The sequence below is a fragment of the Glycine max genome, chromosome 18, assembly GCF_000004515.6.
Source record: "Glycine max cultivar Williams 82 chromosome 18, Glycine_max_v4.0, whole genome shotgun sequence".
NCBI lineage: Eukaryota > Viridiplantae > Streptophyta > Magnoliopsida > Fabales > Fabaceae > Glycine > Glycine max.
The window spans coordinates 22275397-22291470 of NC_038254.2; the positions used below are offsets into that span (position 1 = coordinate 22275397).

Genomic DNA, 16074 nt, shown 5'->3' on the forward strand with positions numbered 1-16074 from the left:
ACTAACTACTGAATTCCTTAATTCATTGAAAACATTTGGTTTGCCCAATCATTGTATCAAACTAAAAATTGGATCGACTATAATGTTGTTAAGAAACTTAGATCAAACTCAAGGGTTGTGTAATGGCACTAGATTAATTGTTACAAGACTAGCAAAACAGGTTATTGCAACTAAGATAATTTCTGGGGAAAATGTTGGTCATAATGTTTATATTCCAAGAATGTCCATGTCCCCTTCTCAATCACCATGGCCTTTTAAGCTTTTAAGAAGACAATTAATATTGCTCTAGATTGGAAGAATTTAGGGTTGTTGTGATGCTAGCATAAATCTGGGAATGTAGAATTAACTATCCCATGGATTGAATCATCATATTCTGTTATCAACAGATTTTGTGGAATTTCCACTGTAGCATAGCCATCATTTTGATGTCCAATAATTCCATCTCCAATGTTTAGAATCCACTGTGCAAATGTGGCAATCTTTTGTTGATTTGTTGTTGGTATGTTGTTTTGTAAACGCATATTTTTTGTCAGTGTTAATACGTGACAATAGCAGTCTAGACACAAGAGAAGAGGACCGGAACTATAAGTACTATCGTCGGATTCAGAAACAGGAAGTAAAGGAAGCGTTGAAAAGAATGAGTAATGGTAAGGCGGTGGGGCCAGACAACATACCTATTGAAGTGTGGAAAACTCTTGGAGATAGAGGTCTTGAGTGGCTCACCGAACTCTTTAACGAAATTATGAGGTCAAAACGCATGCCGGAGGAATGGAGGAGAAGCACGTTAGTGCCAATCTATAAGAACAAGGGGGATATACAAAATTGTGCAAATTATAGGGGAATCAAGCTCATGAGTCATACCATGAAATTATGGGAAAGAGTGATCGAACGGAGATTAAGAAAGGAGACTCAAGTTACTGAGAATCAATTTGGTTTCATGCCGGGAAGGTCGACCATGGAAGCGATTTATTTATTACGGCGGGTGATGGAGCAATATCGCATGGCCCAACAAGACTTGCACTTGATTTTTATTGACTTGGAGAAAGCGTATGATAGAGTGCCTAGAGAGATTTTGTGGAAAGCTCTAGAGAAGAAAGGGGTTAGGGTTGCATATATTCGAGCTATCCAAGATATGTATGATAGGGTATCGACTAGTGTTAGGACACAGGGTGGAGAGTCAGACGATTTTCCCATCACAATTGGTTTACATCAAGGGTCAACCCTTAGCCCTTACCTTTTTACCTTAATTCTGGATGTTCTCACGGAACAAATCCAAGAGATAGCGCCGAGATGCATGCTTTTTGCAGATGACATAGTCCTCCTTGGAGAGTCGAGGGAGGAATTGAATGAGAGGTTGGAAACTTGGAGACGAGCTCTAGAAACACATGGCTTTCGCCTAAGCAGAAGCAAATCGGAGTATATGGAATGTAAGTTCAACAAAAGAAGGAGGGTTTCTAACTCAGAGGTGAAAATAGGAGACCATATTATCCCTCAAGTCACACGGTGTAAATATCTTGGGTCTGTAATACAGGATGATGGGGAAATTGAAGGGGATGTGAATCATCGCATTCAAGCAGGATGGATGAAATGGAGAAAAGCATCGGGGGTGTTATGTGATGCAAAGGTACCGATCAAGCTAAAGGGAAAGTTTTATCGGACTGCGATAAGACCGGCGATTTTGTACGGAACAGAATGTTGGGCGGTCAAGAGCCAACATGAGAATAAAGTCGGTGTAGCGGAGATGAGGATGTTGCGGTGGATGTGTGGTAAGACTCGACAGGATAAAATTAGAAACAAAGCTATTAGAGAGAGGGTTGGAGTAGCGCCTATTGTAGAGAAGATGGTGGAAAATAGACTTAGGTGGTTTGGGCATGTAGAGAGAAGACCGGTAGACTCTGTAGTGAGGAGAGTAGACCAGATGGAGAGAAGACAAACAATTCGAGGCAGAGGAAGACCCAAAAAGACTATAAGAGAGGTTATAAAAAAGGATCTCGAAATTAATGGTTTGGATAGAAGTATGGTACTTGATAGAACATTATGGCGGAAGTTGATCCATGTAGCCGACCCCACCTAGTGGGATAAGGCGTTGTTGTTGTTGTTGTTAATACGTGACAATAATCCCATAGATAAGAGGAATTTATTGTTGCATTAACAATGTTAGAGCAATTGCCCCTAAGAATGACGGGTAGAATTTGCCGGAAATCTCCACCGAACACCATGACTTTACCTCCCAAAATTTTATTGGAAATGAATTCGCCTTTAATAATATCTCTTAGACTTTAATCAAGCACTTCAAAACAAAATTTTTGAGCTATGGGTGTTTCATCCTAAATGATTAGACTTATTTGATTTAGAAATTCAGCTAATTGACTTCCTTGGTGTATATTGCATGTTGAGTCTTCAAAAATTGGAATAGGGATCTTGAATTTGAAATGTGCAGTTCTACCTCTAGGCAACAATAGAGAAATTATGCCACTAAAAGCAACCATAATAACAATTTTTTTGTCTGCTCTTAATGAACTTGCTAGTGTTTTCCAAATGAATATTTTTCCTGTACCTCCATATCCATATAGTAAAAAAATGTCACCTTCATCCTTATTGACAGCCTGAATAATTTGGTTATAAATTGATGTTTGTTGATATGTAGTTATGGATATATTTTTGTCAGATGTCAAAAAAAGAATTAATTAAATGCAAATTAAATTTGATTAATAGCAGATTATAATTCTAATGACAAATACATAATAGGAAAATGAGTATAAAAAATTTGAACTTAAAATAAAAGGTACAGTGAGTTGTTATGTTTTTTTTAGTTAATTTTATCTGTAGGTAAAGGATTTACATATGGATAGGTACATTACCTGTCATCTGAGAAAAAAGATGTAGAAATTCCGATCTGACCTCATCATTGTTGTAATTTAGCTCTAATAATATTAGGCTATTGTTTAGACAAGTTGCCCAATTTTCATCTTCAGGATATGACATTGAAGGATAGTCTCTAAGTGATTTTTAATTGGCTTACAACAGTTGTTCAATTTCAAGCAACACCAAATTTTTCAAATGATCATCATTAAGATGTATCTCTAACAGGTCAAAAATAAATTGTTAAATTATGATTATTATTGATGGTATTTGATATAAAAAAAATTCAACTAACCTGTATTTGTTGTTGTTTTCCTATCATGATATGCAATGTCATCAGCTAACCAATGCCAAGTTTGGTCCCAAACTTCTTCAGGTTTGTTCATGGTACCTGTATAAAGTATTAACACAAATAGTTTTCTCAAATAATGTGTTGTGCCCCAGTCTTTCGCTTCTTTGATTGCTTCAACAAATTTTATATCATCTTATAAAAAACTTATAGCAAAGCATGCTTCTCTATATATAGGATATTGAACATTAGCAATCTTTCTGATATCCTCAAATGAGATTGATCATTTGCAAACAGTTAGCATCATCCTTAAGTACAATAATTCTCCTGTAGTTGGTGGGACCCATAATGGCCTCTCAATAGTGTATCCTTTTTTTCTAAGTTGCCAAGATCTTTCTTTTTAATTATATACGAACTTAAACTAATTTTGCATAAGTAAGAGTTCTTCCTTTAGCAAAGTTTTTGTTGTTGTTCATCCAAGAAATAAACTTTGAATCAAAGATGCTTGGCTTAGACAAGACATCGTTAATATCATCAAGATCTTGGTAAAAAATACTATGTTGTCCTAGAAGATGCAAATGTAATCTTTCAACAACAGGTTTTCTTCCATGTATTGGAAAACCAAAGATTCTCCAAGTATCTTCACAGGAAGAAATGTATCTGGCACAAAGATCCATGAATTAAAACAATATTGGTCAGATCAATTAGACATTACAAATTAATAATAACTGCAATCTAGATATTCTTTGATCTCATCATTTTGGGTTGTAGCATGGTGGATTGTATCATTATCATCATGAACCATAACAGTTGGGACTCTATCATATATTTTGTTTATGTACTTGAATAAATATTTAACAGAAGTGCTTTGATTACACCATTCAATATTGATATGGGCTTGATATTTTTTGAGCAATTTTGGATTGTAAGATACAATATATCTGTTATTAATTGTAACACCATTTTTGGAAATTGTCCGACCATTATTTCTTCTATGATAGTCCGGATAATCATCTGCATCTAAAAGAGTATGGGGCTAAAACATTTTAGGATAGAAACAACTGCACCTGCCTTCTTTCATGCATGGAGATTTTGTTCGCAGAATTCCACATGGGCCATGAACCATATGGCTTTGTAGTAATGTATACAGTTTTAGGTCATCTTCCTATGAAAGTATCTCTGCTGATATAATTTGATCAATGTCATCTGAATATGGATATTTATTGTCGAGGTGTAAAAATAGCAATAGATGGACATGAGAAAGTCCTCACTTTTGAAATTCTATTGTATACGTATCTATCATTGTTAGAAAATAGTATTAATAAACAGGCATTAAAGTGATTAGATTTTTTTATGTGGTTAGTATTACTAGTTGCATTTAAATATTGAAATCTCATGTAAGATGATCAGCCAAAAGGAAAAACTAATCAACTGATCTGTAAGCTAGATTGGTAAAAATATGGATCAACTTACATGCAATTACTTTTCCCAGTAAATAATTTTTTGTTAGGTCTGAAAGCATCTATTCATACTTCAATTTAAAAACTCAAGAGATAATGCATGGTCTGTCTATTGCTTTCAAATTCAATGGCATCAATAATCTACGAATTTTAGGCCAATTTGAATTACAGGTTAAAGTAATAAAAAGATTTGAAAAACCAACATGGCTGCATATTGTCATACCATCAAAATAAAATTAATCCATGTACTGTGGACTCCCAACAAAGATTGAAAGCAAAAAGATACGCGGGTTAGACTAATTAACAAAGAGTAACCCATAACCGGACGGTTATAGATTAATTCGCAATTAATTAGTCTAAAAATTATCATTTTGCGTGCAACTTAAAATTTAACAAAACCAACCTCTGAACCACGCTCAGGGTCTCATTCTGAGAATTTTGATATATATATTGCCTCCGAGGCAGGATTTCAGCATCCAAAAGGTCAAATTTTTTTCTTCCTTATGGCTGAGTATGATGTCAAATCAAAGGAAAAAGGTGGGCCCTTTTGCTCCACTTAAAATAGGACATGTGGCAATTGCTTTTAGAAAAGAAAATGAAAAAGAAAAGAAAATCATTTTTTTATAAAAAGCCCAAATCTTCTCTCTCTTCCTTCAGAAAAATTTCAGCAGCTTCTTTCTCCCTTCCACGTTGCTTTTTCTCTTCTTCTTCTCCACCATTGTTGCCTCCATTGAAGCTCCAAATTCCTCTTCATTTCTACCCCAAATTGCAAGGAAAAGCCATTTTCGGAGTCTTGGAGCATACCTTTACTTTGTGGGGCTTTAAATTTCAGGTAAAGGTGGACTTCTTCTCACTTGAAATCTGTGGGTGTTGGGTTTTTGGGAGCTATAATGGGTAGTTCTACTAGGTTATTGCCTTAGGGTAATTGTTTGTGAAGGAATTTGTCGAAATCATGCTAAACTTGACATGTTTGATGTGAACAAAACTACCCATGCTGATTTAGGGTTTAATAATGATGCTTTGTGATATATGTATGCTTAAAATGTTGATAGAAAATTGGTAGAGAGGATGGGGAGAGTTAACTTAGAGTCAAATGTGAGAATGATAGTGTTGTGGGTGGAAAAGATTGAGATTTTGAGGGTTAGAAAAGTCAAATTTGGGGTTAGTGGAAATTGGAGTCTAAAGTGAGTTGATTTTAGTTTATAATGTCAATTAGGACTTGTAGGAAAGCTTGGGCGGAGCAAATGAGAAAAATGAGTGACAAATGTGAAAGGAAAGAGCCATTTCTAGGGTAAATTGGGTGTTGAGAGGCCAAATTTTGAATAGGTGGAGATTTCACCTTAAAACCAGTTTGAGCAAGTCTAAATCAATGTTATAGACTTTATGAAAATGAGAGTTTACCCCAAAATTACCAAATTTTCATTTTCACCTTTCAAACCTTGAGAATTCACTAAATTGGTGGGTTTTGGATACCTATATTTTGATTTACCTTGGTTTGAAGTTTGTTTTTGGTTTAAACATGATTTAGACAGGGTTTAGGACTTGTAGGATCCAATTTGAGCGAAATTGGATACAAGCAAGCTAGAATTCGAAATCTGCCAAATTATGCAGCAAAAACTGTCAAATTGTGCAGCAGATTTTACCAATTATGCAGAAAAAATGGTTGTGCAGCGCTAGTCACAGGAAAAGTAGTACATCTTGTGTTCTAGATATTTTCTAGCATATCCCAACGGTCAAAATTTAGATTTCTGTATTAGGAACTTCCAGTAAAATTTTCAAGTCGATCCAATGGTTAACGAATTGGAACAAAGAGAATGTTACTGGGGCATGTGAGTAGGAAAAAACTGTGGAATTTGAATGAGTTTTGTGCAGAGTTTTCTGCCTCCACTCTATTTTTCTTGGTTTAGGGTAGTTTCATGACAAATGGAATTAAATTGTTTGGATATTGTGAAAGCTTAGAGGGGTTGATGGGGACCCGGTGCTGAAAGGAACGAGGATAAGGGCTACGTAGGAGTGCGTGAGCTCAATTTAAAGGTGGGCAACTGGGGATGGTGTGCTTATGCCTGACTTGTGGAAATGGGATAGTTGATTTGCGCCATGGCCCGATCGCCACCTAGTACCACATATGATGGGTGCCCCACAATCCAATAATCTTGATGTGAGAAAACGTGGAAGAGTCAGTCTTCCTACTTTTGTTTGTTGACCACAGAGTGGTACCTGGAGATATGTCGCGGGGGTCAGGAGACCTTGGGGACGTTAGGTGGGGCGCTATTGCCCAAAACCAAGCTTGACTAATTCCGACCCAACCTGGGCATAGTCAGCCAGTGAGAACCTGTGACGTACCTAAGCATGCGAGCTATTGTCAGTCAACCAATAAAAGAACAAAGTCCACGAAATAAGGAGGCTTGTGTGGCAACTGGACCACTATGTATCTTGGGTGGTATCTGAAAATTACCCTCTGGTAATCGATTACCATTCATGGGTAATCGATTACAGGGTTTAAAAATGGAGACAGGATGTTAAGTAGCTTCTGGTAATCGATTACCAATTGTGTGTAATCGATTACACAGTATGATAGGGCACTGTGGACAAAGGATCAAGTTGAATATTTTGATGATGCCAAAGTTTCTCAAAGCTTTATTCAAGACAAAGAAATTAAAGATATTCAAGATGGATGATCAAGACAGTCTCTAGAGTCTTAGAAAGGGTATATTAAATAGGATGGGAATTCCAACTGAAGTAGCAAAAGGTTTGGCCAAGAATTTTAAGTTAAAAAGTCTTTTTCAAACAAATTTACTCTCTGGTAATCGATTACCAGAGGATGTAATCGATTTCCAGTGGCCAAAACTGATTTACAACAGTTATTAAAATTTGAATTCAAAATTTGCACTATGTAATCGATTACACATATATGGTAATCGATTACCAGCAGTTTCTGAACGTTTTAATTCAAATTTTAAAGCTTGTAATCGATTACACATATACTGTAATCGATTACCAGAGCAGATTTTCAGGAAATATTCTCAACAGTCACATCTTTTTATGTGGTTCTTGAATGGCTATCAAAGGCCTATATATATGTGACTTGAGACACGAATTTGCTAAGAGTTTTTCAGAACAAAAAGGTCTTATCCTCTTATAAAGCAAAATCGTTTTCTTCTCTTACAAATTCCTTGGCCAAATTACTTGTGATTCAATAAGGAATTATTTGAGTGCTCAAATTGTTCAATATATCTCTTTCAAGAGAGATTTCTTCTTTTCTTCTTCTTCATTCTGAAAAGGGATTAAGAGACCGAGGGTCTCTTATTGTGAAAGGATTCTAAACACAAAGGAAGGATTGTCCTTGTGTGTTTAGAACTTGTAAAAGGAATTTACAAGATAGTGGAACTCTCAAGCGGGTTGCTTGGGGACTGAACGTAGGCACAAGGGTGTGGCCAAACCAGTATAAATCTGAGTTTGCACTTTCTCTTCCCTTAAACTCCTTTATTTATTATTGTTTTATATTCATATTTAAATTGTTCTATTTGAATCAACATTTAAGAAATTCATTATTAAGGGAATTTATAACTTGAATAGAAAGTTAAATAGAATTTTTAATTGGGGAAATAATTTGTAATATCTTAATTCAACCCCCCCTTCTTAAGATATCTGAGGCCACTTGTCCAACAGGCACTGGTAATCGATTACCAGTTGTGTGTAATCGATTACACAGTGTAACTTGTAGATTCCAATGTGCAAAGGCTGAGTAATTCGTTTTTTGGCACTGGTAATCGATTACATACTTTGGTAATCGATTACCAGAGAGGAAATACCTTGAACAAGACATTTTGACTATGCGTAGCCGTTAGGGGACGCATTGTATTGTTACCTGTGTAGTTAGATTTCTTGTGAAAGAGTCTACCCTCTTTCTTTTATCTCTTGTAGATCGCGATGGCAGTGTAGTTGATCCATGATCGCGTGGTGATGGAGTGCCTAGAGGGTATTTGGGAGACCCTCGAAGACAATGAGAGGTGTCGATTCCAGGGCACAATTCGACTCACTGCTACTTCACTAGTTCATCCGGAGCAACCTGCACGCACACTTCAACACCCTGTGGAGTGGATACTACCTACACCTACTCCATACCAACTAGTTGAGCCGGTTCAAGTGATAAAGGTGTCATCCTCTGAAGAGGATCTTGAAGAGGATCCAGAGGAGTTACCTCCTGAACCTGCTATGGACGCCCTTGACTTACCTGAGGATGATGAAGACCCACTCCCTGATGTTGATTCCCCAGAGGATATTATGTCAGCATCTGAGGCAAACTCTACAAAGGATAGTGGCCCTGGAGGGACAGCGAATAGTGACGACTCTTCATCATAGCAGACGGCTCCTTAGACTAGGCGTACATACTTTTTGTGGGTGGGTGTATCTAGTTCCGACTGCTAGGTTTACTCTTTTGATTTTTGGGTGGGTAGACCTATTGTATAGAAATTTTGATGATTGTATATATTGTGGCTGAAGCCACCACAGTTGTTACCTTTGCTTTGGATGTCACTATGCTATTTTGCAGACTCCCATATTTTGGACAGTTGTAGATGATAAAAACAATTATGTTTTAACTTGTTGTTTGAAAAGGAAATGCTAACGAACTTTATTTGAAAAGAGTTTACCAACCGCATCTTATTATCTTTCACGTGACGACCTAAAATGATGGCTGGTATATTTTTGAAAGAGGAAAATAGTTTGGAAGTTATGAGTGATCAGAAAGAAATGAATCCGAATAGAGTTGTGAACTGGCCATTCAGGACTCTATAGTGATAATTTTCCTTCTGAATTTAATTACCATGAAATGAATAACAATGCGAAAAAAAATTCCCCATGGTTTCTGCTATTTAATTTACTACTATTAAACCAGTCATTATTTAGGGACACCACATCAAATATTTTGCTACATATTCAGCTACATCTTTCTTCATGCCATGCCACCAAAAACTTCTCTTCAAATCTTGGTACATCTTAGTCATCCCTGGATGGAAACTAAGACGACTTTTATGTGCTTCTTCCAAGATCTTAACTTTCAAATCATCTAATGGCGGTACACATATCCTTCTCTTGAATCTAATTAACCCGGTTGTGTCCTTTTTAAACTCCACATTCTTATCTCCCATTGCATCTAACACTTTGCCTTGCAAAAACTGGTCATCCTGTTGAGCCTCGCGTATGTGATTTACGAATTCATTGGTGATCTGCAACGCTCCCACAAATAAGCTCTTGGGTCGCATCTTGATTGCTAGATTTAGATCTCGAAATTCCTCTATCAATCTCTGTTCCAGGATCATCATGGTCGCAACATATAAGGACTTCCGGCTCAGCGCGTCGGCTACTACATTAGCCTTTCCTGGGTGGTAGGAAAGACCAAAATCATAATCCTTGAGGAACTCCATCCATCTTCGTTGCCTCATATTGAGTTCCTTCTGATTGAACAAGTATTTGAGGCTCTTGTGATCGCTGAAAACTTCAAAACGAGTACCATATAAATAGTGCCTCCAAATCTTTAAGGCAAAGACCACAGCTGCTAGTTCCAAATCATGGGTCGGATAGTTAACTTCATGAGGACGCAATTGGCGTGAAGCATAAGCCACTACCCTTCCCTCCTGCATCAATACGCACCCTAAGCCTTGCCCGCTCGCATCGCAATACACTTCAAATGGTCTCTTAGGGTTGGGCAAAATTAACACTAGAGCTATTGTCAATCGCCTCTTCAACTCTTGGAAGCTTTGATCACATTTCTCATTCTAGACAAACTTCTCATTCTTACAAGTCAGTTTAGTTAGGGGTAGTGCTAACTTAGAAAATCCCTCAATGAATTTCCTATAATAGCCGGCCAACCCCAAGAAACTTCGAATTTCTGTTGGAGTTTTCGGTTGTTGCCACTCCATAACCGACTCCACTTTAATTGGGTCCACTGCAACCCCATCTTTAGAAATCACGTGCCCCAAGAATTGCACTTTCTCTAACCAAAATTCACATTTCGACAATTTGGCGAACAATTTCCTATCCCTCAGGATATGCAACACAATTCTCAAGTGCTTTTCATGTTCTTTCATATTCCTTGAATACACTAGGATATCATCAATGAACACAACCACAAACTAATCTAAGTAATCATGGAATATACGGTTCATATAGTCCATGAAGATAGCTGGAGCATTAGTCACTCCAAATGGCATGACTAAATACTCATAATGCCCATACCGAGTCCGAAACGCAGTCTTTGGAATATCTTCCTTCTTAACTCGGATTCGAAAATACCGTCGCTCCCCTCAATTGATCAATCAAATCATCTATCCTCGGTAGGGGATATTTGTTCTTGATAGTGACCTTGTTCAGCTGTCGGTAGTCTACGCACATCCTCATACTTCCATCCTTCTTTTTAACTAGTAAGACCGGCGCTCCCCACGGTGATACGCTTGGGCGAAAAAATTGTTTACTTAAGAGATCCTGCACTTGTGCCTTCACCTCTGCTAGTTCTACTGAAGACATCCTATAGGGCGCGATCGACACTGTATTCGCCCCAGGCACTAAGTCAATAATGAATTTTACTTCTCTCTCAGGTGGTAATTCACAAATGTCATCAGGAAAGATCTCTAGGAATTCTAACACCACCGGTATACTGCTAACTTCAGAGACCTCCTCCACATTCATGGAGAACAACACCATGTAGGTTCGAACATCCCCCACTCCATCGTTGGCAGCATTCTCTTTCAATGGTTCATTTGGAATTACATTTCCACCAAATACTAGCATCTTCTCTTTGCAGTTTAGAAGGATATGGTTAGTAGATAACCAGTCCATTCCCAAGATCACATCTAGATGAGCTAAAGGTAGGCAAATAAAATCCTCCATAAAAGATTGACCCTCAACAATTATAGGACACTTCAAACACACCTGAGAGGTGGTTACAGGCTCGTTAGTCGGAGTAGACACCACGATATCATATGGAAACTCCGTCGTACATAACCCCAACCTCTCCACACATGCATGAGATATGAACGAATGTGTGGCACCCGAATCATAGAGTACATCTAGCAGTTTATCAGCAATCAAACATTTATCTTGTATCAAATCGTCGGAGGCAGCAACTTCTGATCCACTCATAGCAAATACCCGGGAGGGTACCTTTGGTCTTCCACCACTAGTGTTGTTGTTGTTGCTAACATTACCGCTCCTTGTGGGATTAGTAGATCCACGATTGACTGTGTTAGAATTGGCAGTTACCGTCGGTCTCCCAGTCATTCTACACTCCCGAGCATAATGGCCTACTTTGCCACAAATATAGCAACGATTTTCCTGTGTCTGCTGGAGTTGTGGGCAGGAATGGTCCTCCGCACTGAAAGCACTGTACCCCAGTCCCCCTTGACAGGCTCATGTTAGACGTAGTCATAGGTTATTTCCCCTTGTTGCAGGAATATGGCTTCATCCTCTTATTATTGTTTCCTCTAAAAAGGTAGCTTATTTGTGGTCCTCCAAAGCCTCTGGCTTGCCTCTCTTTCATCTTGTCCTCAAATATTCGACACTTTGTCACCAGTTGATTGAAATTTGTGATCTGCATGTAGCTAACTGCCTGTTGAATCTCCAGTCGAAGCCCATTCTCAAACTGAGCACATAAGTCTTCTTCGTTCCGAGCATCTTGGTATTGAGGCCAATACTGTAGAAGTTCATTAAATTTGGCCGTGTATTCTCCAACGAACATGTTTCTCTGCTTCAAATCCAGAAATTCTCTCGCTTTTCGCTTCCTGAGATCTCGTGGAAAATAATTGTCTAGGAATTTGTCCTTGAAGGCATTCCAAGGAATCACGCCTCCAGGTGCTGCTAATGTAGGTTTCACGAACTTCCACCAGTTCTCAGCTTCTCCTTGGAGCATGAACGTCGCATAAGGAACCTTATGCTCCTCGAGGCAACCCATCGCCTCGAAAATCGCCTCAGTCTCAGCTAACCACAACCTAGCACCTTCTGGATCATAGTCCCCACTGAACTTCGGCGGGTGGTTTTTACGGAAAGCCATGAGTCCCCGATACTCTGCCGGCTCCACATCACATTCCTGCACTAGAGTTTCCAGCACAACTGTGATGCAGTCTAGGACATCACGGTTCTGATCCCTACCACGCCCTGCCATACCTAACCTGTAGGGAAACTATTAGTATCCAAGAAATTCTACTGAGAGAGTGTACCATATAGGCTATGACAGTTATAACAATATATCTCTCTCTCTATATATATATATATATACACAACAATTTTTCTACATCAATTGCACATTCTTGCTTAATACAAGAAAGTAGAATTACACACAATTTGTGACTTAACGTCACTCCCCGAAACCTACTTCCAAGTCTCAGAGATACACAGCATTCACACAGTAAGACCATGGACGGGTTCACTAGAATCCAACCTGGCTCTGATACCACCCATTGTAGCGTCCCTAAATAATGACTGGTTTAATAGTAATAAATCAAATCGCAGAAACCATGGGAAATTTTTTTTTTCTTTTCTCTCTCTCTTTTTTTTCGCACTGTTATTCATTTCCCGGTAATTAAATTCAAAAGGAAAATTATCACTATAGAGTCTTGAATGGCCAGTTCACAACTCTATTCGGATTCATTTCTTTTTGAACTCATAACCTCCAAACTATTTTTCTCTTTCAAAAATATACCAGCCATCATTTTAGGTCGTCACGTGAAAAATAATAAGGTGCGGTCGGTAAACTCTTTTCAATTAAAATTCGTTAACATTTCCTTTTCAAATAACAAGATAAAACATAATTGTTTTTATCATCTAAAACTGTCCAAAATATGGGAGTTTGCAAAATAACATAGTGACATCCAGAGCAAAGGTAACAACTGTGGTGACTTCAGCCACAATATATACAATCATCAAAAATTCTATACAATAAGTTTATCCACCCAAAAATCAAAAGTGTTAGTGCTTAGCTTTACTGAGTTTTAAAAGATTGGCTAAAATTTTGTTAAAACATAAGCACTTAGACAATGAAGGAAAGCTGGAGTTGCTGCACATGATGTCCAACGTTATGTCAAGGAATCAGATTGGGGCTGCACAATGCACAAGGCAAGATAAAATGTCAAATGAAGAATTGAAGCTGCAGGATCCACGATGTCGGATACGATGTCCAGGACATCCTGCCCGAAAATACTGGACACATAAATCTGTTATATCTTTAACAGATTAATGTGCAGTTAGCAACAGATTTGGCGATCTATCTTTAGGAACGAATTAAAAGATAATTAAAGTTCGAATTACAAACTTGAATAGTTCGTTCAGGGATTAAAGATTAAAGATAAAAACTAAAAGATCAAACTTTATCTTTTAGATCTTTAAGTGCAGATTTTTCAGGAGAATGATAGATCTTATCCAGCGCAAGTTGTTGCAGCCCAGATACGCACACTGCTATATAAACATGAAGGCTGCACGAGTTTTCTACCAAGTCCGAGATTGAAGAGTTATTTTGTGAGTTTTGGGACTTGAGTGTTTTGTGAGCCACCTTGATGTTACCCTAACATCAAGTGTTGGACCTGAGTGTGTAGAGTTGATCTCTATTGTTCAGAGAGCAATCTCTGTTGTGTCTTTGATTTATTTGTAAACACGGGAGAGTGATTGAGAGGGAGTGAGAGGGGTTCTCATATCTAAGAGTGGCTCTTAGGTAGAGGTTGCATGGGTAGTGGTTAGGTGAGAAGGTTGTAAACAGTGGCTGTTAGATCTTCGAACTAACACTATTTTAGTGGATTTCCTCCCTGGCTTGGTAGCCCCCAGATGTAGGTGACGTTGCACCGAACTGGGTTAACAATTCTCTTGTGTTATTTACTTGTTTAATCTGTTCATACTGTCAAATATAATCTGCATGTTCTGAAGCGTGATGTCGTGACATCCGGTACGACATCTGTCATTGGTATCAGAATTTCAAAAAGAGTAAACCTAGCAGTCTGAACTAGATACACCCACCTACAAAACGTATGTACGCCTAGTCTAAGGAGTCGTTTGCTACGATGAAGAGTCGTCACTATTCGCTGTCCCTCCAGGGCCATTCTCCTCTGTAGAGTCTGCCTCAGATGCTGACATAATGTCCCCTGGAGAATCAACATCAAGGAGTGGATCCTCATCATCCTCTGGTAAGTCAAGGGCGTCCATAGCAGGTTCAGGAGGTAATTCCTCTGGGTCCTCTTCAAGATCCTCTTCAAAGGATGACACCTCTATCACTTGAACCGGCTCAACTAGTCGATATGGAGTAGGTGTAGGTAGTATCCACTCCACAGGCTGCTGAAGTGTGCGTGCGGGTTCCTTCGGATGTACTAATGAAGTAGCAGTGAGTCGAATTGTGCCACGGAATCGGCACCTCTCATTGCCTTCGAGGATCTCCCAAACACCCTCTAGGCACTCCATCACAACGCGATCATAGATCAACTGCGCTGCCATCGCGATCTACAAGAGATAAAAGAAAGAGGGTGGACTCTTTCACAAGAAATCTAACTACACAGGTAACAATACAATGCGTCCCATATCGGCTACGCATAGTCAAAATGTTTTTTTTCCAAGGGATTTCCTCTCTGGTAATTGATTACCAAAGTATGTAATCGATTACCAGTGCCCAAAAACGAATTACACAGCCTTTGCACATTGGAAACTAAAAATTACACTGTGTAATCGATTACACATAAAAGGTAATCGATTACCAGTAGCAGGTGACACTATGTAATCGATTACACCCAACTGGTAATTGATTACCAGTACCCTATCACCCTGTGTAATCGATTACACTCAATTAGTAATCGATTACCAGAAGCCATTTAACATTCTGTCTCAATTTTTAACCCCTGTAATCGATTACCCACGAATGGTAATCGATTACCAGAGGGTATTTTTCAGATAACACCCAAGATAAATAGCTGGTCAGCCGCCACACAAGCCTCCTTGCTTCGTGGACTTTGTTCTTTTATTGGTTGACTTCCAGAAGCTCACCTGCTTAGGTACGTCACAGGTTCTCATTGACTGACTATGCCCAGGTTGGGTCGGGATTAGCCAAGCTTGGTTTTGGGCAATAGCACCCCACCTAACGTCCCCAAGGTCTCCTGACCCCCGCGGCATATCTCCAGGTACCACTCTGTGGTCAACAAACAAAAGTACGAAGACTGAATCTTCCACGTTTTCTCACATCAAGCTTATTGGATTATGGGGCAACCGTCATATGTGGTACTAGGTGGCGATCGGGCGATGGCGCAAATTAACTCTCCCATTTCCACAAGTCAGGCATAAGCACACCATCCCCAGTTGCCCACCTTTAAATTGAGCTCACGCACTCATACGTAGCCCTTATCCTTGTTCCTCTCAGCATCGGGTCCTCATCAACCCCTCCAAGCTTTCACAATATCCAAAAAATTCAATTTCATTTGTCATGAAACTACCCTAAAC

The 16074-nt window shown here is 38.7% G+C and overlaps 1 protein-coding gene across 1 annotated transcript; it reads right to left on the reverse strand.

The window, feature by feature from the left end:
- Positions 1–12040: 12040 nt before the first annotated feature.
- On the reverse strand, positions 12041–12658 carry LOC102670120 (uncharacterized). The gene has a single exon (XM_006603267.1). It carries the CDS (start codon positions 12656–12658, stop codon positions 12041–12043), a length of 618 nt encoding a protein of 205 aa, XP_006603330.1.
- Positions 12659–16074: the final 3416 nt, after the last annotated feature.

Coding starts and splice junctions, on each gene's coding strand:
- LOC102670120 (XM_006603267.1), bottom strand. CDS start 12,658: ATGGCTTTCCGTAAAAACCACCCGCCGAAGTTCAGTGGGGACTATGAT.